Source organism: Molothrus ater, chromosome 9 (assembly GCF_012460135.2).
Source record: "Molothrus ater isolate BHLD 08-10-18 breed brown headed cowbird chromosome 9, BPBGC_Mater_1.1, whole genome shotgun sequence".
NCBI classification, from domain to species: domain Eukaryota; kingdom Metazoa; phylum Chordata; class Aves; order Passeriformes; family Icteridae; genus Molothrus; species Molothrus ater.
In genome coordinates this window covers 10039311-10063184 of record NC_050486.2, presented here as the reverse complement: position 1 = coordinate 10063184, position 23874 = coordinate 10039311, and the positions used below count along the sequence as shown (strand labels likewise).

At 37.8% G+C, this 23874-nt stretch overlaps 1 protein-coding gene across 1 annotated transcript; it reads left to right on the top strand.

Annotated features, from left to right (window-relative positions):
• The first annotated feature begins 3157 nt into the window (after positions 1-3157).
• On the top strand, positions 3158-23193 carry KIF14 (kinesin family member 14). Its single transcript, XM_036388031.1, has 29 exons — positions 3158-4248; positions 4586-4840; positions 6240-6327; positions 6840-6935; positions 7885-7937; positions 8231-8261; positions 8616-8723; positions 9862-9978; positions 10560-10678; positions 10988-11160; positions 11512-11659; positions 11755-11818; positions 12028-12212; positions 12926-13028; positions 13243-13403; positions 14178-14325; positions 14949-15101; positions 15686-15812; positions 16493-16586; positions 17095-17233; positions 17700-17803; positions 18240-18334; positions 19038-19259; positions 19403-19587; positions 20175-20333; positions 20863-20982; positions 21827-21901; positions 22577-22715; positions 22832-23193. The coding sequence occupies exons 1-29, from the start codon at positions 3158-3160 to the stop codon at positions 23191-23193; spliced, it is 4914 nt and encodes a 1637-aa protein (XP_036243924.1).
• The last annotated feature ends 681 nt before the right edge of the window (positions 23194-23874 follow it).

Below are 23874 nucleotides of genomic sequence, written 5' to 3'. Positions count from 1 at the left end.
AACTTTATGGAAGAGAAATAAGATACAACTATAATTTTGATTTTATTTAATCAAAATAATGTCTTCTGTAGAGATGGAATTCGTTAATTTTTTCTGTCTCATTTGAAATAATCCACTCCTGCCTATAAAATCTTTTTGTGTAACTCTCCTGCAAACTAATTTAGGCATTGGTATGTTCAGAAGCACGGGCACCCCTGCTGTACCAAAATCCTACAAATTGTGTTCAACAATCATGAAATCAAACAACAGTTCTACACCATGTTTGCCCCAGGAAACATGGTGTAAGTGCAAGTACAGGTTGTGTAAAGGGAAAATTGTATCAGCAACCCAGTTCAGTTATCTTGTAGCAAGTTTTCTCAAGCAAGCTTTCTCATTGTTACTGGGTTTAGATGGCTTTGTAGAATATATTTTATTATCAGTGTCTCCTTCATGGGTGCATAGATCCATTGATTCCAACACTCTGTTTTTATTTCTTCCCCTGGTGCTGCTTGGAGTGCCAAAGTTACTGAAGTGTCACAGCCATCGTGTGTTCTTTTAATTCCTTTCGCACCATTTTTTCTCCCCTTTTCACTGGTGCTTTGTCTATACACGGCAGTGCGGTGTAGAGGCAGTGCCCAGTGCGAGGCTGCCCGTACGGATCGGATGGCCCAGGCCGGGGTGTGGGTGGGCCCCCAGCGCTCCCGGGGTGCCGGGGCTGTGCTCGGTCACCGCTCTGCGGCCCGGCCCTCGCACCCGGCCCGCCGGGGCTGTGCTCGGTCACCGCTCTGCGGCCCGGCCCTCGCACCCGGCCCGCCGGGGCTGTGCTCGGTCACCGCTCTGCGCCCCGGCCCTCGCACCCGGCCCGCCGGGGCTGTGCTCGGTCACCGCTCTGCACCCCACACCTCACACCCGGCCCGCCGGGGCTGTGCTCGGTCACCGCTCTGCGGCCCGGCCCTCGCACCCGGCCCGCCGGGGCTGTGCTCGGCCACCGCTCTGCGCCCCGGCCCTCGCACCCGGCCCGCCGGGGCTGTGCTCGGTCACCGCTCTGCGCCCCGGCCCTCGCACCCGGCCCGCCGGGGCTGTGCTCGGTCACCGCTCTGCGCCCCGGCCCTCGCACCCGGCCCGCCGGGGCTGTGCTCGGTCACCGCTCTGCGCCCCGGCCCTCGCACCCGGTCCGCCGGGGCGCCCCCTGGCGGCGCGGCCGCTGCCGGGGGCCGGGCCTGGGCGGAGCCTGGCGAAGCCAATCGGGCGCGCCCGGCGCGTTCAAACGGGGCGGGGGCGGCGCCGCGGCCCGAGCGGAGCGCTGCGCTGCGGGGCGGCGGTTGAGGAGGGGCGCGCTCAGGTGAGGGACGGTCCGGACGGACCGACCGACCCACCCACGCACCCTTCCGCGTCCCGGCAGGGCTTGCCCTCCGCGGCCGTGCTCTGGGCAGCCGTGGGGCTGTGGGTCGTAGGGGGCGGCGGCGCGTCTGGAGGTTCAGCTGCCGCCGCCTCCTCGCCGCCTCGCTGAGGGCGGGCCCGTGGCCGTGCGGGTCTGCCGGGGCTCGGCCGGGGAGGGAGGGACGGAGGGGAGCTTTGCTGAGGGGTAACAGAGCTGCCGGTTGCTGCAGCTTTGAGCGCTTGCGTTTCGTATCTAGTTAGTGGTTATAATTCTTTAAAAACGAGGAATGAGCGTACTTCTCATTCTGAGTTCAGTTCTCTCGAACTGAACCTCATTCCTTATTGTAGAACGAAGGAGCCTTTAATGGAGAGTTTAACTTTTCTCCAGAAAGACTTTGTTATTATTCATAAGGCACAGCTATGGCTAGAGGAGGGGAGAACTTACAAGACTTATGTTAAGGTGCATAGAAAGGATGGGCTTTTCAGAAAACACACCGTTCATAGCGTACATCCGCGTTTCTCTATTTACTGACTGCTAGAGGGAACACAAAGCTTGTATTTTGCTAGTCATGTAACATAATTTCCTGTCTGAAACTGGACTGAGCAATAAATACACTGCTCTGAATCTTTGATATTTTTCCTCACAAGCTGTGAGCTATGAAAACTGTACAGTCATGACATGTGTAACTGGATGTAATTGCATAAAGTCTGAGAGTACTCTGAAAGCTACTACTTAAAAGTGTAACATTAAAGGAAACTTCTGTTGGAGCAGTGGCTAAATGATTTCTTCTACATCACTTGGTCTCATTTTGTTTTCCTTTTTGTTTCCTGACCACGTACTGCTGTTGTTAATGATGCTGCAGCTTTTAAAGGATCAAAGGCAGGTGACTTCTTGTTGATTTGTAATCATGAATTACCTGCTGTTGGAAAGTCTGCAGTGAGTATTGATATCAAACCCAATACAACCAACAACTATGATTCAGATGCAACAGGGAAAACATGCTTTCTTGTACAGATTATATATATAGAGCTTTGAAAATATTTACATGTAGAAAGGACAGGGAGTATACTTTACAGTTTTCTTTTGTCCCCTAGGCCAGGTATCTTCTGTTTTGCTATGTGTACCAGAGTGAACTACAATAACATCCAAAGTTACTACCATTAGTCATCTTTATTAACTATATTGTTCTGATACTGGGTTATATATTGCATATCAAAATCCTGGGAAAAAAAATTCTTCCTTCCATGTTCACAGACTTCCTAGTCAAGGTTAACTTTGTTGTTCTCTTGGAGTCTGTTAGCTGTGAAACACAAAGGGTGTAAATAGATGTGAGTGAATGGAGATGTGATCTGGAATGTCTTCAGTTTGGAAATCATGGTAGATCATTTGGAAGAAATATCCATGGTCATCTTTGTTGCTAAATAGTTAGATTGTTCTTTTTACCAACTGGTGCTTCTTTCTGATGCTTGGTTTGCTTTCTGAAACAAATCGTAGAAGACAATAAATCCAGTCAAATAGCCTTTTGTTGGAAGCAGTCACTCAGATATAAAAGAATTATTTTTTTTAAATACCAGAGGTGAAACAGGATACTAGTTGTTCTTAAAGTTTGAGAACATGTACTGCAGTGTATGTAAGGAGCTCCCCATGCAGCAAAACATAACTTGCATTGCACATCAACATACTAAAAAATTATTGGCTTTGTCTCCCTAGATTCCTCATGAAGCAGCAACTAGAAATAATCCTTTAGGAAAGTGCTGTACTTTTCAACATTTGGGTTTTAAGAAGCTGGAAGAGAAGATGCCTATTTACACAGTTCCTGCCAGGAGCCCTGCTGGGCCACGATGCACAGCCACTTTGCAGAAGCCTTCCTCACACAGTGCCCTGGCCAGCAGTAAAGCATCTGGGCAGCAGCTGAGGTCACAGGCGTTGGGAGAAAAGGATGGCCTGCCTTCATGTCCTCAGAGTAAGACTGAGGAAGTAAATAGGACCTATGTGATTTCAGCTTGTGCAAAAGTGACTGATGCGTCAACTTCTTTTAAACTGGAAGGCAGATTAACACTCCAGAGGAGAACTGGAGCAAGCAAAAAATCAGTGTCTGGTAGTGACACAGCACAGAGTACAGAGGAGCTCCAAACAGAGAAAAGACTTACTCTGCGAAGGCGTGTGAGGACTGGCTCCACAGAGAGGAGTAAAATTAATCAGAACATTGTGCCTAGAAAAGGAAATGATGACTTTGATGCACAAGGAAATGACAAGATTGCACTTCCACAAAATATTAAGGGTACAGATGGTGTTAAACCAAACCTAAAGTTAGCTGAGGGTCAGTCAAGTACCAAGTTGCAGCACAACCTGAACAGTAAGGATGCCTTTGGTTTAGTTAGTGGTGTCTGTGAAAATGCTATCAACACGTATTTAAAAGATAAGACAAGCACTGCTGACATACAGTTTCAAAATGAAGCTCCTAAATCAGAACGGTTCATTACCTCAAAATGTGCTAATAGGCTGTCAGGAGAGCAACTGAATGAAAAAGGCAATATAAATAAGCTAGCTGGAAAGCAAAAGGTACAGCACTTGATAAAACACAGCAGCTTGGAAAGACCAAGGACACCAGCAAAGGTTTTAACAGAAAGATTTGCACTTGCAACAAAGAGCAGCACTTCTCAAGATCAACCATCTCTCAAGCCGGCCTCAAATGAACAAACACCTCACCTGCAAATTTTAGCCAAGAAACTCCCCAGTGTCTCCAGCTCTCTTCCTGGGAGCACAGGTTCAGAAACAAAAGTGAACACAGAAGGTTTAGCTGAGAGCAGCAGTGCTGGGGAAGATGTTTTCAAAGTGAAAAACAGCAAAGTGATTGTAGCTGTGCGGGTGCGGCCCTTCAGCAACAGGTTTGTATCCTGGACTTATCTCTGGTGCTAACACTGTGTGTTGAGTTCTACCTTGTTATTTCATCATTGATCCAATAAGGATATAATACAGACTTGGAAATTGGCTGACACTTCATGCAAGAAGGATTTTATTAAGAAACTGAATTGACTTTATTGGTGTTTGTGTCTGTTTTTTACATATTCATTAACAAAAGTGTTTTGAACTTTAATACTCTGTATGTTCATCTAACAGGTATTTTAGCAATCGTCATTGATTTTTTAAAATTTTCCATTAGTGAAATTACTAACTCAAAGCATGCAGCTCATGTTTTTTCATTTTCCCACCTTTTCCATTCAGAGAGAAAACTGAAGACTCATTCCCTGTGGTCTCCATGAGTGGTTCAGAGACAATTGTGCAAAATCCATCCACAAACCAAGTTTACAGTTTCAATTATGACTTCTCGTTTTGGTCTTTTGACAAGAGTCATCCTAATTTTGCAAGCCAAGCAATGATTTATAAAACTTTGGCACTGCCACTCCTTGAAAGAGCTTTTGAGGGATACAACGCTTGTCTTTTTGCTTATGGGCAGACTGGCTCTGGAAAATCATACACGTAAGTTGCTAATGATAATTGTTAAAATTCTGCCAATTGTTATACAGTGTTAAGTCATGAAAGAGATTGAATGGAATAGATTTCAGAGTGAATGAATCATGTCAAAATGTTATTGTGTATTTTAAAAATAATTATATCAGTATTTATAGCAATTAAGCAAAAGTTAACTTTAGAATATTTTTATGTATGTGACCTTGACTTCTTTCTACTTTTAATGGAGAAAATAAAAACTTTTCCTAGCTTTTAGTGAAAAAAAACCCTTATTAATGCAGATACCTTGTCAGACCCTCCCAGTGGTGTTTTTCACCAGTGTTTGTTATTTTGTGCATGAAGTGGCATAGTAAGTACAGCATGTTTTTTGGAGAAGACATTTAAGAGATCATTTTAATTAGGGTCCTTATGCTTCAGAACTTTAAATAAATCCAGATGTTTGTGGCACTGCTTATTTCAAATCAAATCTTTGCACAAAATAGTCCCAGATAAGTAACAGTTTTACAGTTTATAGCCAATTGTGTATACCTTATTTGTATTTTTGAAATAGAATGCCTAGTGAGCTGTTTGGTTTCCAAACATGCATCTATTAAAATTAGTTTGAGTTCTATAATTCCTATCTGGTGCTATAGGCTTTTGATGAAGGTAGTTGAGTACTAGAAATGTTTCTGTTCAATTTACAATAAATATAGAACTTAGACAGATTAAGTTCCCTCTCAAGTGGGTGAACATCTGTTTTAAGTGGATGAACTCAGTTTTTACTTACACTGCTGATTTTACCTTGGCCTAAAAGAAAGATAGATAAACTCAGGATTGCAACTGTTACCTATTTGTAAGTTTGTTGGGTTTGTGTCTGGATTTATTTTCTTTTACTTTCACTTAAACAATAACTTACCTTTGTGTTTTGAACAAGGCTGAAATTAGTAGCAGGGCCCTCTGGTGAAGTTTACACAACAAATTTGTGCTGTGCAGGGGGATTAGTCCAGTGCACTGCAGGGGGATTAGTCCAGTGCACTGGTGTGCTGCTGTGGCAGAACTCAACAGGAAAAAACTGCACCACAGCTGGAGACAGGCTTAGGTTGTACTGGAAGTGTGCAGAGAATATAAAATGCAGGCATGGTAAGATACTGAACATCTGTAGGTTTAGGCTCTTCAGTTGCTGTAGAGTCTTAGTTTTACTTGGGTTTTCAACCTGTTTCTCAATGGATGAAATAGAAAATACCTCTGGATATCAGCTTGTCCAACTCCAGATTTAGACAAGCACCAATTTAGATCCAGCTAATTTCTGTTGCTTATTGTTCTATAACTTAGACGTGTGTGGCATGGCAACTGTAGAGCTGTACAGTTAATATTAAAACTGTCTATGGAGAGTTACAAAACTAAACCAGCAGGATTTTTGTGACTGCAGGATGATGGGATTTGATGAAGACCGAGGAATAATTCCAAGACTTTGTGAGGATCTTTTCAATCAAATAGCACAAATGGACAAGGAACAGGTGATATGCTTGTGCCATTGAACTCTGGGGAAAGTGATATTTAGTGCTGCTCCCTTTATTATTGTTCATATTCTTTTGCTGATTCAAATCTTACTTGTGTTGATAGCTCTGATTCATGGGATTCCCTAAACAGTCAAAATCAACATTGTTTTACTTCCTTAATGGCAGTAATGTGAGGAAAAACTATGGACGTGATATTTTTGTTGTCACTAGACAAGGATTCTTTCCTCTGTATTGTATGTCTTACATTTTAAGATATGTGTAAGGAAAGGCAAAACAAAATCCCAGTGGGCTCCATACTTTTTAGTGAAGGCAGTAAAATAGAGCTCAAAAATATGAATTTCTTGTTAAACATCACGTATCAAAGCAAAATGCACTGTAATAGTATTCCACTTCTAGTATCCCAGCTCAGTATTCTAGCTGAAACAAAAAATAACTACCCTCACTTTCTTTGTATTTTTTCTTTGTGTGGTTGTTGTGTCTGTAATGACTGACTATTATTAATTTTTTAGGTTTTGTATCATCTTGAAATGAGCTTCTTTGAAGTATACAATGAGAAAATTCATGATTTGCTTGTCTTTAAAGCTGAAAATGGACAGAAGAAACAAGTAAGTTGCTCACAGAATCAAGTATCTGCATAACCTTTAAGGAGTGGCATTTATTCTGAAACGAAAATGCACTAATGACAAGTGATCATTGTTTTTAATCTAAGTACAATGGGATTCAAGTAAAAAAAAATCAAAATATCACCACATGACTTAAAGCAAAACGCTTGTCACTGGACAAATACTGAGCAATGCTGAAATAGAAACAAAATGATTCAGTAGAATCCATCAAAAAAATTAAAATCTCCCCTTATCTACAAAATGAAGATGACCTTATGAGCCTTGATAAAAAGTCTCCTAGGATATATCTAAATCTCCAGCTTATAATAAGAATCTTCTGTACAATATAACTTGAGATATAATCTTGTAATTTAGATGGAGTTTTTTTTTTTTTGTTACCTGTTTGTCTCTTGAGGAGCTGGAGGAGGGGGAAAGAAACAAGATTGGACTGATTAACTAGTTAAGTATCACTAGTTAAACCAGTTTAGCTAGTGTTTAGTGGTTGTGTATTAGAATATGTAAAACTGTAAATTAAAGAAATCTGTCTTAAGTAGTGTATGTAAGGAAGGAATTTATTATGTCTGATTTATCAAAAAAAAGTACTTTCTGTGCTTTGACATGGAGCACTATCCTGGCCACTTGTGTGTAAATTAAATATTAGTTTATGGTAGGTGCAACAGATGGTAAGCAACAGTTGATATGCAACATCCACCTTGCTGTTGAAGTAAGTCCTTTAACCTAAGCTTAGTGGACTTCTTATAAAGAAATTAAGACTATACTGTCTTGTCTAAAGCAGGAGTGCTTTCACTCTGAGTTTTGTCAGTGATTTTGGGGTAAGCTACTTAGAAACACAATAGATTTATGTTATAGAATCGTTTTTTAAGATATTCCTGAGTACTAGATCCAACTAATGCGCTCCTAATAATTTTTATTTTGAAATTATTCTCATCAGCTTCGTGTAAGAGAACATCCAGTGTTAGGACCATATGTGGAAGGCCTGACAGTGTAAGTCTGAACTTATTTGTAAACTGTTTGTTATCTGTACTTATTTTAACAGAGGTATGGTCTAATCCTGAAAAAAGGATATCTTGAGGGGTCTATGAAAGCCATGACTAGCTTGATATATTTTTTTAATTGCCTTAGTGAAATATAGAAGTGTGTGTGTCTCAAGAAAACTGCAGCTTTCATTATGTATTTGTGTTCTGTTTGTAACTGGGAAAATGTTTCAGAACTCAGGCAGCAGGGATCTATAGGAAGAAAACTGAACCCAAACTTTCTAATTTTCCCCCCCACTCTAGGAACGTTGTCCGTTCTTACTCTGATATTCAGGTAAGAGTTTTTTGGTTACTAAAAGGGAATACAAATATTTCTGCCTTCTCCTTTTCTGCTTACTGATGAAAAATAAATTCCATGTAGGGGAAGAAAATGTTTACCAGACTGTCCAGTAGTCGATGATATTTCAGCTGATTTTGTGAAAGAGTGATGTAGACTAGTCCTGTATAGTGGAGCTGAGTAGATTTGTACAGTCAAGTGTCACTGTTCACATGGCTATTTCTATAGTTTAACTTTTAAGTCCTTTCTTATAGTCATAATTTGTCTTAAGTGTATTTGCAAACATTTTAATTTTCAGTTAATCATGCAAAGTAGGGTTTGGTTTCATGTCCTGACTTTTGTCTTTTACAGAGTTGGCTTGAACTAGGAAATAAGCAGAGAGCAACAGCTGCTACAGTAATGAATGACAAGAGCTCTAGATCTCATTCTGTCTTCACCCTTGTCATGACACAAACCAAGGTATCGCTGGGGGATTTTTGTATCTGTTCAATTCTGGTAGTAAAAAGTTCTTTTGTGTACTGACTACAAAATTGTGAGAATATAATTGGAGATCTTTGAGTAAAGCACAGGGCATTTTAACATGGCTCTCTACACCACAGAACTTGTTTTATTTTACATGCTTTGAGTAGATTCTGATGTCTTTGTGCTAAGTATATTTATAGCAGCAGTATAAATATGTCTAGGCTGACAGATCTAGGAGTAGTTCCAAGCTTCTCAGTGTGAGTTTTGAGATGTAACAGGAATCCTAATTGAGGCTAGATTGAATTTCACACTGCTGCCAACACATCTTAGCTTCTAAGAGGGTTAGGCTGTGTGAGGTGTGTGGCTGTGCTGAGTTCCTGCAGGCAACAAACTGGGGCAGTGGTAGGAGATGCAATTTCTGCTCAGTTTCAACACACTTCACTGAATAAATGTTTTCTTGCTTCAGGATGCTTCTTCCCCAAGTGTCTCCAGGATATAGGGACTACAACTGCTCACCTGATTTACAGATGCTTAAAAGACAAAACCTGACTTAGTGGTGTGAGCCTGAAGACAGAAATGGAATAGGTAGAGCTCCTCAAAGTCTACAGACTGTCAGTTTTCTCCACTGACAGATGACTTGTTGGTTGGGGCATTTTGTTCTTGATTGATTTAATTTTTTGTCCCAGTTTCCTGGATTTTCTCCTTTCTTCATCCCCTTGCCAGTCTCACCACTATTATTGATTTTTCTCTACCATAGCTGTTCCTGAGTTTTTCCTATGACTCCTTAACTCATCTTCATTGGTCTAAGTCAGTAACAGCTTACTGATTTGCATGTTTTTGGATAACTGCAATTGGATTGACTGCAGTCATCAAACTTCAGACCCAAACCCCTAGTTTAGTAATCTGTTGGGTTTGCAGTTCATGCTTGTGCAGTTATTCAGCCACCACTAACTGATACTATGGTTATAAATCTGAGCTTAGTCTCCTTCAAGGGATATACTACAAGAGTACCCTGTCAAAAATTAAATGTCAGCATGAAATTTTTATGTATTTAATGTGAACAGCTTGTCCAATTTCTGCTCATCCTCAGGCTTTTTATTTTGGTTTGAATGCCAGCATCTCCCTTTCTTTCCAGGTAGAACTTGTGAATGAAGAACAGTGTGATCGTAGGCTCACCAGTCACATAAATCTAATTGATCTAGCTGGCAGTGAGTGCTGTACAAAGGCTCAGACCACTGGAGAAAGGCTGAAGGTAAATCAAGAAAAGGCTTGACTCCTAAGAACACCCTTAAACTCCAAAGCATGCTCACCTAACAGGACTTTTGGGCAGGAACTGTAGCTATAAAAGGATGTATATAGCCCTTATGCTTACCAGTATTACATCACATTTTGCCAGTGAGAGTGGGTGGCTTGAAGAAATTGTTTAAACTGTGCAACGTGGCAGATCTTGCTTAGAACACTTCTCCCCATGTTATGTAGGTCTAATGATCCTGCAGAACGAGGGAGGGGCAAATAGTGTGACTTTGGAAATCATGAATCCAATATCACATGGAGTTGAGGCTTGCCCCTTTTTAGATTTTTCTAATAAGAGACTTTATTTCAAGCTGCCTTTGTAAGTTTGATGGTTCTTAACACTACTTATTTTAAAGGCAGGGTCTTTGTTCTTTCCAAATGAAGATGCCCTTCCATCTTATTGTTTTTTTAATAACTGGGGACATTTAACGTGGTACAGCTGTAGCATACATTCAACAAAATTAATCAACAATATAGTTGTTAACATCACACATGAAACTGCAACTGTATCATAAATATTTGTATTTTTGCTTTGTGTAGGAAGGTGTGAGTATCAATAAATCACTGTTGACCCTTGGAAGGGTTATTTCAGCACTGTCTAAACAGTCTCAAAATGGAAAGAAAACTTTCATTCCTTACCGGGAATCTGTCCTTACCTGGTACGTACATTATATAGCGATTGAGGCTTTCTGAGGTTGTGGTTTTCTCATCTCTTCATGAGGCACCTCTTCCCATCCTTTCTCTCTCTCTCTCTCTCTCAAATGACCTGTGGAGGGCAGAAATTTGCCTGTTGCATCAGATAAAGACCAAGCAGGAGCTTGGTTTGTGTTTTATGCAGCTAACAATCCCTCTCAAATAGGTAGCAAACCCTTGGTATTTTGTATTTAGTCTGTTCCAATTGGGAAGTTTTGAATTTTTCTGTCAGTGTGAGGGCCAGGGATTGACTGGTATTCTCCTGTCCAATGAAGGCTGCTAAAGGAAAGTCTTGGTGGCAATTCCCAAACAACCATGATAGCCACAGTGAGCCCAGCTGCCAGCAGCACGGAGGAGACGCTCAGCACCCTTCGCTATGCCAAACAGGCTTGTTCAATTATCAACATTGCTAAAGTAAATGAAGATGTCAATGTCAAACTAATCAGAGGTGAGCTTGACCTTTCAGCAGTCTTTCAGGGTTGTCATTTGCATGTGTATTCAGCTTATTTCTTATAAGAGTTGTTACTACTAATATTCTGTTGTGTTGACTGACCTCTTGTCAACTAGACTAATAGAGCTTGGGATGTCTTCCTTTTAATATTATTGTTCTTTGTGAGCTTTTTTATTTTCCAAAATGCAAGTGATATCTTAGCTTACACTTGAGAACTGGAAATAGAGAAAGGTGTTTTGTTTTTAAATAAAGAACAGGATTAATTTTGTAATTACAATTACTATTGTACTGAAGTGTATTTTGCCTTCATTTTTTACGTGTACTGTATGTCTGGTTTGTCTCATGCAGAATTAAAAGCTGAAATTGAAAAACTGAGGGCAGCTCAGAAGAGTGCTCTGAACACTGATCGTGAAAAATACAGGCGTTATTTGCAGGAAATAACATCTCTGAGGGTAGAATTGCACCAGCAGGAGAGAAACATGGCAGAAATGCAAAGGTCAGGCACTCATTAATGTCTTAATTTAAAATGGAAAGGGTAAAATTTATATGCTGTAATTTTCTCTTAATATGTTATTTTTTCCATATATTAAGGGCCTGGAAAGAAAAACTTGAACAAGCAGAAAAAAGGAAATTGGAAGATATAAAAGAATTACAGGTACATTTTTTTTCTATAGGACATAATGCAGAAAATATAACCTCAGCAAGCCTTGCAGAAGAATGAGAATAGCTGTAAGACTTGGTTTCCTTAATACTCACCTTGCAACAGATTGCTGTGACTTCTTTGAAAAATTTAGTGTAGATATTCATTACTTTATGAATGCATAAAGTAAATTGTTTTTTAATGCAGAGCTCTTTTTTATCTAGAAAGCTGGAATTGCATTCAAAATGGACAATCATTTACCAAACCTTGTCAATCTCAATGAAGATCCTCAGCTTTCTGAGGTGCTGTTATATATGATCAAAGAAGGAGAAACTACAGTTGGAAGGTGTACACCGAATTCAAAACATGATATCCAGCTTTCTGGAGTGCTGATTGCTGATGACCATTGGTTTGTAGTGTTGTTTTTATATTTTAAATTTCTTCTTACCCTTCCCTTTCTTTTGGAGTCACTCTTCCTTCTGGCAGTAACAAAATATAGTCTTCTAGCCAAGCCAATGCTATGGAGGGATATTTTTTGTACTGCTCAATGATTAAGGCAGGCTACCTTCTGTTCCCTCTAGAAATCTGTTAACTGATGCAGTTTAGTTTCTTTGTTTATTACATTCATGTAGCAAAGATTTCTTCTGCGGCATTTCTATGTGAATAAGACCTGATCAAATGATGCTGTGTGATAGATAAATGTTACATTAAGTTCAGTGGAAAAGTGAAATGCCTTGACAGTTTTAATTTAATAAAAAAAGACAGCAGCTTGGCTGTTCTGGAGAAATATTGCTCAAAGTGCATTCCCTGCAACTGATCCCCAAAAAAATGCTGTAAGAAATGTAGCTAATTAGTACTAAAACCATGAAAGTCACATTATCAAAGAAATTCTCAGATGGCAGGGTATTGCAGTAATTTTCTAGCAGTGGATTCCTAGATATAAATATAGGTTCTCTACCAAAATATAGGTTGTCATTCAGTAGTTGTGTTGTACCTAAGTAGTGTGAAGACAACACACACCTAGGAAAACAATAGCATCTAAAGCTTGAATTTTAGTCTATTAAGAAGCATCACTTGCAGTTATCACAAGCTACTAATACTGCAAATGTTTCTTGTTTCCAGTGTTATTAAAAATACTGTTGGCAAAGTAAGTATTATTCCACTTAGAGAAGCCAAGACATACGTAAATGGGAGATGCATTTTGGACCCAACAATTCTGCATCATGTAAGTAATTGATCTGGTAATAGTAATTTGTGCATGTGTGGGTTTCTTTGTTTTGTTAATATCTCAGCTTCAGACTGCAGGTTTTCTGAGAATGCTCTGTAACCATAAATATTTGTCCCTTCTCTTTGACTTCTAGCTTCACCTACATGCTTTAAGAACTGAAAATTTGCTTATAAATCTGAACGTTTCAGCAGAATTTTTTTTCTCCCAATAGGGTGATCGAGTGATTCTTGGGGGAGACCATTATTTCAGGTTTAATCATCCAGCAGAGGTTCAGAAAGTTAAAACACCTTCTTGTGGGACTTTATCTTTGCATGATGGTCCAAAAGATTTTGAATTTGCAAAGAATGAGCTACTGATTGCACAGCGAGCACAGTAAGTATTGATTCTTCTTGTTCTGAAAATAAGCTCAGTTGTTAATTCAACCACGCAATTAGTTTTAGAAGTAACTGAATATGATTAATTATTTCACGAAGGGGAAAGTTGGAAAATAGCAACTCCATTTATAATGGAAGTCACAGACTTGGCTGAAATAATGTACACCTCTAAGGTTCAATCACACAAGTTAATCCAGATACCAACAATGTAGACCACTCTTTAGAAAAACTGAGCTCCAGGGCTCCTCAGAGTAGTGTATCTCTTTAATTATGTTTCTCTCCAAGCATGTGATGAGTCTGAAAAAGAATTTTGATGTTTTAAAGAGATTTAAAATCTGATAAGTAAATGCCTTAGGAAAATGAGAAGAACCTAAAGTAATAACCTTAGATCTTCTGTGATGGAGAATTTGAGAGACAGTGAAATGTTATTTGTACTTACTTCATTATGGGGTGTTATTAAACCAGTGGACTTACTGATTTAAAATTTAATTTTGTGTCTTAATGTGAGTTAGTGAGTTTCCATCACATCTTTAAATTTGTGAAAATTATGTAATAAAATAAATATGGAAATTGAGTGGATTTGAAATTCTGGAATGTCTTTCATATTTACATTGGAAATGTCTACATTTTGTCCATGAAATCGAAACCATGTAAAGTATGTAAGTTTTTTGTTAAAAAAAAAATTAAACCCTTATGAGAGAAAAAAAGATTATAATCTGTATGCATCTTATAAGAGACAAACAGCAGCAATCTAAATGTATGGCACTTGTAGGCTTGAATCAGAAATTGAAGAGGCACGACTCAAAGCCAAGGAAGAAATGATGCAAAGTGTCCAAATAGCAAAAGAGATGGTTCAGCAAGAACTGACCTCACAAAAAGAAGCATATGAGAGCAAAATAAAATCCCTGGAAGCAGAGGTGGTAAGTTGTCATTGCATCGTTACATGAAATATATCTATAAAGTAAACCAGAAATTGTAGTATGTGGTATCTGTTTTTTCAGTGCTTGCTTGGCCTTGGTTTGTGTGGTTTTGGTTTTCTTTTGCATATTATAGCAGCATGTTGAGAATGCAAAGCCTCATTCTTGAAAAAAAGTCAGCCTTAGTAACAGAAGAAGTTGTAAAGTACTTATCCTCTTCAGAGTTAGTCCAGGAATTGTAACTTGTAAGCAAAGAAAAATGCCTACAGAATCTACCTTATTGTATGAGGCTTTTAATTCACTGTACTGGATTGATTAATACAGTTTTATTTTGTCTTTCCATGCTTGCATGCTGCTTTATAATTGTTTTATTTCAGTGCAGTTGCAACATGCATAAGTTGACATAGAATAGTACATTGTGGTAAAAAAATAATGATGTATATCATATCTTACATATTCTATAGAAGACCTGAAGTGATGCTTGTGAACTGGGATAAAACCATTGCTGACCTTGGGCTGTGTAGGTCAGAGGCTGCACATTTGAAATGTATGGAATATCTGCCTGAAGGATGGGTCAGAAATGCTGTAGGAGTATCCCTTCTCTCACTTTTCCTTTTTGATATTAGAGAGAAGAATCTCGTAAGAAGCAAATCCAAGAACTGAATAACCAAAAAGCCACAACCAAAATACAGGAGCTGGAGAAGGCAAAGAAAAGCCTTGAGCTAGAACTCCACTTCAATAAGAAGCGTTTAGAAATGGAGACCTTAGCTACCAAGCAGGTAATTGAAAAAAAACCTTTTAAGGCAATAAACTCTGGTTTGGTTGGGGGGCTTTTTGAAATTATTTTTTTGAAAATCAATTATTGTAAAGGAAATGATTTAAAGTACTTTTATGTGATTTTATGCAGAAGAACTGATGTTTTGTTTGCAACCTGAGTATGTTAATGTATTAATGCTGGGGATTAGCTAATGCTGACCTCATTTCTTAAATAATGTGGATGGTTTTGTTCCTGCACCAAAATTTAGCACCTGTTGCCTTTGGCAAAAGTTATTACTCCAGACGTTAATGTAAGTAATGACTGAGTCTTGGCTGGTTTTTATATATATCTGACTGCTGCAACAAATACAATTCTTTAAAAAAGCTGTTCCTCTTTAATTCTAGTATTTTTTTGAGCACTGCAATATGTAAGCAAACCCAGAGAACTGTTAGTTTGAAAATGAATTATTTTGTATTAGCAAAGCAGATGTCCAGTATAAAATTAATTTTGTGAGTCTTTAAAATGCCAGGAATAAAAAATTTAGCTCCAACAAACAGCATTAAGTGTTTTAGATTTGTTTTTTTACTACTGCCTGTTTTCCCCCAGGCTCTAGAAGACCATACTATTCGTCATGCAAAGATAGTGGAAGCTCTGGAAGCTGAGAAGCAGAAGATTGCTGAGGAAATACATGCCCTTCAGAAGAACCATGGAAGTGGGAATAAATCAGTGATGGGTATGTATGTATATGCATGGTGTTACAAAGGCAATGCTGGCTTCTCTTGTCTCAGTGGGCATGGGTGATGGGTATTGATACAGGAACCTTTTCTGTTCCACTAATACTTCTCCAGTGATCCTGAACAAGAAGAGCCTTCTGGTTGTTACAATCCTTTCTATTCATCAGCTCTATGTATTAGACTGCATTACAAGCTCTGTTTAATCCCACTCTGGGTGGTTAGGGGGACATGCCTGTAGTCTGTATTTATTACAGTTACTTAAAAGTCCTTCTCTGTCTGTCTCCACTGGTCAGGCATTAACACTTGGGGAAACTGAGTAAGAGAATTCATTTTCTTCAGTTTCTTATCTTGGAATAATAATAATAATAATAATAATAATAATAATAATAATAATAATAATAATAATAATAATAATAATAATAATAATAATAATAGTAATGTGTCTAGTCTTATGCCTCTGTTTCTGAAATACCCTTTACCCAACCATTTAAAAGGGTTATCTTGCCTGGAAGGATAATGTTTTCCCAGTGTGTTGAGAATTCTTGCAACTATTGTTGGCTAAATTACTTTTTTGCTTTTGGGTTGTGGTTTCTTTTCTGCCTTTTATTTTGTAAACCCTAAAGTTGTTGCATCACATTGTTTGGTTCACAAAATCAGTATGTTCTGTATTCTTTATTAGTTCCATTAAACTGGAAGTCTCTGAAGCTGTCTGTGATGATTAAAGAAGCTAATGCCATTAGCACTGCCCTAGGGAAAAACACTGTTTTCTGCAGGTCAGTATCTGAGTGAGTTACTTAATTATAATGTGTATATGTAATAGTTATATAATATTTATGTATATATTTGGGGGTGGATTCAGGATGTGCGGTGAGCTGTTGTTGTTTCTTTTAACAGTCTTGTGCAATTGAACATGATAAATTTATTTTCCAAACTGCTGTTAGTTAAGTGTGTAGCTGAGCCTTGGTGTTTTGAAATGGGAATTTCTAATTTGAATTTTAGATCAAAACTTTAAAGGTATGCTATAGCAAATTAATTTTGAATTTAGTGTGCTTTGGAGGTGAATCTTCTGATGCCCATGTCCATCTTACTTTGGTTCACTTATTAGAGTGGTGCTAAAGCACAGTAACTGAGATGCATGATGTATGAAGAAATTTTTGTGTGTAGGTCACATTTTTAGTCTCTGTATAATCCTGCCTACAAGTATCTCATTTATTTTTGCAATATTAATGCAGGTTTTTGCCTTGATTTTTGTCTTTTTTTTAAACTTTCTCCAATTCTTAGGCATGACAAAATTGATGATAAAACAGGAGCAGTGTCTCCTATTCAGGTGCAGGTTCGTAACATCAAACTGGGAATAACAACTTTTTGGAGCCTAGAGAAATTTGAATGCAAACTAGCAGCAATGAAAGAGCTCTATGAGGTCAGTAACAATTGAAGAAGAACCACTAGTAATCAGTAATATTTTATCAAAGATAAGGTTCTGATAATGCATGCAGGAGGAAAATCTTTGTGGGTTTTTGGGTTGTATATCTTAAACAGCAAGACACATGACTACTTCTCACTAAAAACATGCAGATGTATTTGTCCATCAAACAAAATGAATGCAATAGAAACAAATGACTTTATTCAGGTCATTTTGTGTAGAGAGTGAGAAGCAGTAAAGCAAGGACTGCTTTGTGATTCTTTTGGTTGTTCAATTGTTTTATATTGTAAAAGAGTTTGAATGTCTAAATTGAGTTTTCATTATTATGTTCTATTTATCCACATGTTGACTACTTTTTTGTTTTTTTCTGTTTAACTCTTCTCCTTCCCTGTATTTCCTTTATTTTTTCAGAGTAATGATAGAAATAAAGCTGTTGTGTGATGTATTTCCTTTATTTTTTCAGAGTAATGATAGAAATAAAGCTCTTGTTGATGTGTTTTATGATCCTGCTGATGAGTGGGAACCTGACATTTCAGACAGCTCCGTTTCCTTGCTTTCCAGAAGAAGGTAAAAGTAATTTGTAGCTACTCTCCTACACTTAAAACAAAGCAAAAAATTGTGTAGCTATCTAAATATACTTTTGTTCCACTCTCATACACTGTCCATCTGGTGACTCTTCTCTTGTATTTACTCATTCTCTTGGATTTCCTCCATGGACAAATAAAAGGAACAGAAGTTGCATGTAGAGCTTTCCAAAGCATCAGTGCAGAGTGAAATGTGTAGTTTTTAATGTTTCCTTCCCACTTCTATACTATCCAAGTATTGTTTTTAAGGAATAACTTGCATATGGTCTGGGACCTTGCATTTGAAGTTTTAGCCTTATAAAAATATTTATAACTGGCTCACTCATTTGTGCAAGCTGTAGCTCATCATGGAAATGCTTGATGAGGAGAAATGCTTTTCTTTTCAAGGTTTTTCATGTTCTTTTACCATCCTTTCTTAGAAGTAGAAGCTTCATGAAGAACAAGAGAATATCTGGATGTTTGTCTGAGATAAAATTGCAATCTATTCAGGATAAACAGACTTCCTATATATCAGGTACTTCCTAAATGGCAGAAGACCTTTCATTTCATACTGAGAATTTGAACCTACTACATGCATAAAACGTGGGTGCTTCTGATGGTTGTTTAAAAACTATGGGTTGGAAAGCAAAATTAAAAATGTCCTGTTTATGATACCTTCATATTTATAATGTCAAGCTGTTAACAGTAGGCATTTCTGTATTTTTGATTATCCTTTCTTAGGGCAAAAACTTCCTGACCAGCACTTTATGAGCCCAATGTAAGAAATTTATCTAAAACATTAATCTGCTTAACTATGTGGGTTAATTGGAGAAAGAGGCTAAATCCTGAAACAGCAATATAGAGACTTCATTTGCTGTTATTAATTCAATTACTGAGGTTTCCCCAAGCTTTTGGTCAGGTTTTACAGCCTTTTTTTTCCCATGAAGTATAGGATGCTTTAGTCTTCCAATTATTTGAATGCATTCAGTTATTTTAGATTGGTTGGATTTTATTTTTATTTCTCTGTATCTTTGATTGTTGAAACAAATGTATTCATACTATGGAATTTCTCTTTGTTCTAACAGAACTTAAAAACTATTCAGAAGATTTTACACATTTTTTCTGAATGACTGCCTTGAGTAGGTGAATGTCTGTATAAAAGTCATTAAAAAGACACATGGACTGCTCACTCCTATGAACAGTTTCTTGCATGTGTTTTTTGCTTTTACCTTGTACAGGTTCATTGAACAAGTCCAGCATATGCTCAAGCATTTCTGAATTATTTCTTCCTGGAATTTGCAAGGAATCTATAAGTTCAGCTTTAGATTTGCTGGAACAGAATCATGAAGGAGGAAAAAGTATAGCAGATAGTCTCCTAACTAATTTGTTTATAGTTTTTTCTGGAGCATCTGCCATTTCCAAAGCCTATGAACAGCAAGATGAAGAATGTCAGGAAAACTGTAAGTCTCATTTTCATAGTGGTTTAAACATTTCTAATGACTTGTCTTTCATAAATGCACAAGTATTTGTGTTTGTCAGTCACAAGAATTAAAGTTTCTGTGTTCATTTGCAGGAATTCAACTTTCATTTCTTTCTCTTGTAGTTTTCTCTCTTGATCGTGCTGCTCAGTCCTACAGCATCAGAATTGTCTCTGCTTTTGACCAGATTGTGGTTATAAGTAAACTCTGGCTTAATAATGTTCAAAAGTGTTCAGGATCTAGGAAAGTTGATGAAGAAATGAAACAGGAAATAAAGAACTTGGGAGGTTATTTACAATTGCTGTTGCAGGTAAAGCATATTAAAGAATTCATCTGTGTATAGAAAACTTCTCTGCATTAATGTCGTATTTATTATAGACTTACTAAAAGCATTTAAATGCCCAGTGTGTGTAATGACAAAACAATGCACCTAAGGAAGATAAATAGCCAAGGCTGCTTTTTTTTCTGACTAAGCTGGTACTTCCATGTGCTAGTGGAGAGTAATGCAGACCTTCCTGTGCCCAGGCCCTGACAGAAGCATTGGTTCTTACTTATAAAATGGCAAAATTAAACATGCAATAAGAGCAAATGATAGTTTAGACTATGAAGTGCTGCTGTTTATAACATCATAAAACAGTGGCCAGTGAATATTATTTTTGTGCACACTACAGCCTTGTGAATCTATTTTCCTTTAAAACTATGTAGTACAATGGTGTGGTAGCTCTGTGGTTGCAAGGCATGATTTTTTAGCTGTGATAGATAAGTCATTGGAATTAGGAAGATGTAAAGCTGAAAATGCCTGAGTATTGAGTGCTAGGAACTCTTGCTGTATGGAAAGTGTGTATTTGACCAGAGGTGCTTTCTGGCATCAGTGACAGATGTGCCTTTGTTTCCCAGGGGTGTTCTTCAGATATATCCTCGATGGTAACAGAAGCATGGAGCAAAGTAAACCAAACAGTGAAACAAACAATGAAATATGTAGGACACTTGGCAGTAGTCACAACAACTGATATTTCATTTCCTGAAGAGAGCAACATTCCTACCTCTAGTTTACAGGTGAAGAAAGGTTTCTTAGAATACTGATTATGAATAGTAATTCTAGTGTTGAGGTCACACTTCCTATTGGTAACTGAACTCAGGAGCAAATTGTTCCATATAGCAACTTCATCAAACAAATTAAGTATATTTAGAGTTTATCTTATACTACAAATTTGGTGAAAATTGATGTATTGGTACCCTTGACCTTTTTTCCTTAAAAACCACATCCTTTGAATAAGTTAAACCTATGAAGAGAAAGAAGTGTACAGTGCTTTTAGGACTGTACCTGCACTGAGATGATACAAGCCTATCTGTTTCACTGAAATTCACTACTTGTATTTTAGTAATCTGTATCTAAATACTACATTGATTATACAAAAATCTGACCTGAGCTCCTGTGGTCCAAGGAAGGCATGTGTCTGAGTAGACCTGCACTGAATAATTTGCTTGAAACAAACTTATTTCTAGTCTACTGTAGAGAAATTGTTTTAATTCACGACCACATCAGTTTCTTTAACCATTGCATTTGGAACCTTTGTTTTAAAAGGAATTTGTACTTGCCATTTATGATGGAGTAGGCTCAGGACTGGAGTGTCTCATTGATGCTGTACAGGAGAAAGCAAGAATAGTACAGAAAGAACTTGTGAAACAATGTCCACAAAATGAGGTGAGATGAAATGAAGTTTAAAAACTGCTACTATATCTTGGAGGCACTTGATCGTGTTTTGTTTCTTGTGCTTGTATTTTAAGTCATGAAGATGATGCTGTAGGGAGTTACACAAAATAGAGAATAAAGTATAAGGAATAAGCACCATAGGTAAAAATATTTCTGCAGCTGTTTGAAAATTCCAGTAGGGAAGTTTGGGTACCCCTTGGAAGCACATCACTTTCGTAGTGGGTAAGCCCTTTTGACAGAGAGCCTGGCTGAATTCCAAGAGCATACTTGAGAAAGAGTGAAATCTTCTGAGTGATAAATTGTTCCTCTCAAGGACAGCAAAAATTTCTGCCTACTCTGGTTTTCACTGTTGTCATTCTTAATCCTACAGATAGTAGTGAAACAGTCCAGTATACTTTATTTCAATGTCTTTTGCTTAACTCCCAAATGCTTTGGGTTTGCAGCAAAAGGAACTGAGCACTCTGCTTTCCAAATAATGTTGTTGACTTGCAGCTAATTCTCAAGTATCTGCTGTACATGCTTGTCTCTGGTGCAACTACTGTAAGGATGGAAAGAAAATGCCAGAGCTACCCCTGCCACTTAGAATGACAGTGATACAAAGTTACAGGACAACCTTTCTGTAGTGAATATTTAAATATGCTCATTTGATCCTCCCCTAGGAAGGGGTTTAAAACCCTGCAGATGTAATTAATGTTTTCTTTGAAAAATTGCATGTTTACTTGCAGAAAATGCTATTTTGGTATTTCTCTCTTTAGTATGTCAGTGTTTGTTCTTTTTCTTTTAATGTACCTTGACTTGAATGAAGTGTACAATATAATTAAAAGTTTCTTTGTAGATTCAAAATCGAATAAAGGATAACGTGGTGGCATTAGCCAGATTCCTTGACAAAAACATGTCTTACTGCAGAAAGGTAAGATAAATGTTTCCCAAAATGTGTGCTTTGAGTCTGGTATTTAAATTTTAAGGATGCATCTATCTAAGAAGAGGAATGTGCACATATATATATATATCTATATCTATACATACACATACATACTGTATATTTCTGATTGCATGCTGACACCTCCTGTCACAACAGCATTCCTATGACTGGAAAGCTAACTTTCCTTGCTGCTGCATTTCCACTCAAAACTCTTTTATTTTAATTTTACTTAAGAGAAAGGATTTCTGGAGGTACTTGTATTTTCCTTTTTGTGCTCATCTTGAACAACCTAACTACCTGTTGTGGTTTGTTTTAAGTTGAAAGATCAACTTTGCTAGTGCAATTATTTTATAACTGCTGCCATAGTTTTATGACAATAGTTACTGGTATTTTGAATTAAAAGCCAGAATAGGTGATTTATCCTCTAAGAGCCAAGCATTTCCTGGATTTTCACATCATTTGCTCTTTTCTTCTTTTCCTAACCCTGTCAACCATGTGCAGTTGTGCATTCTTTTCAGTGCTGTCTTATATGGCATGACATTGATTTGATTTTGTGTTTCAGCATTGGCTTGATCTATGTGACTGAAACCATAATAGGCATGTTTAGTAGTTAATATCCTGTGATATATTTGATTCTCTTGAAATTGCTCTTTATTAATACAGAAAGAAACAGAATCTCAGCTGCCAGAAGAAGAGTCTCTATATCGAGAAATAAAGAAGAGCACTAAGATTGCAGTGAAGTATTTGGAATTGGAGCAGTGCCTGACTGAAGTCTGTCAAATTGTCTCTTCCATGTTACAAGGTATTAGCTGAGTTACCACCTGTAACCTACGGGCTACAGGAGACTTGCAAAGGGAGAGGGCTCCTTGGTACCTGCAAAATGCTGCATTTGATTCTTTTTGTTTCTGTTTCTCATAGGGTTATACAGAAACACCAGCCCTCTCAGGAGCTTTGCAGAAAATATTTCTGTCATTGCTGGATATTTTAACAACTATTTCAGTTTATTTACCTTGTCTTCTGTGAACAACCCTATCCAGAAAATGCATGTGCCTTTTATGAACCTGGATGAATTGGACTCTCTGGTTGATTCCCTTATTATGAATTTTGAACTTGAACAAAGACAGCTATCACTGCAATCTCCAATTATTTGTAATGAAACTGCTGAGACTCAAGGAGGACAGGTTGAAACAGGTCAGGTTGAATTTGCTCGGAAACAGAATGGGATTCCAGAACGCACACAGACTCCAGAGCTTTCAGCTGGTAGGATAGAATGGGTATAAAATGTTATTATCAAGAAATTAAAGAGAACTCTTTCCTATTGCAACATATCAAAAAAAGCTACAATTTATTGCTAATATTACTAGTGAGCGAGTGGTGGGAAAGTAAAATGCCATGTTTGTCTAAGTACCCTATATTTCACCAAAGAAAAAATAACATTCCTAAAGAGGCTGTCAAACTTGAAAATATAATTCCTTTTGTTTTAATAGAAGTCTATTACTGCCTAAGTTTATAAAAATAATTTTATTTTTTTAAATTTTTGCTTCACCTCAGCTGCATTATAATTTAGTAATGTACTGCAACTTGAAAGTGTTTTTTATGCCTTTTTTTAAACAGAGCAAAAACTTTGTATTTATTTATGTAGAGGAAAACAACACGAGCTAGTAAAAGTACTTTACAGCCTTATTTGATAAATGCTTTTTAAAGTGGTTTTTAGTTCATGAAGAATCTGCACTTAAAGTATCAATGATGCTGTTCAAAGTAATCTGAAGTAAGTTTATGTTGGGTTTGTTGCTAGTGAGTTATCTTTTGATTGCTGAAATAATTTTCCTTACTATTCATATTGAAATAGAAGCATATCTGTTCCTAAATAACATTTAAATTATCACAGGTTGTAGAGAGATTCCCAATCCACTATTTCCTTGTGCTTGTGATCATTGTTTAACAAGCAAAGAGTGTTGAGA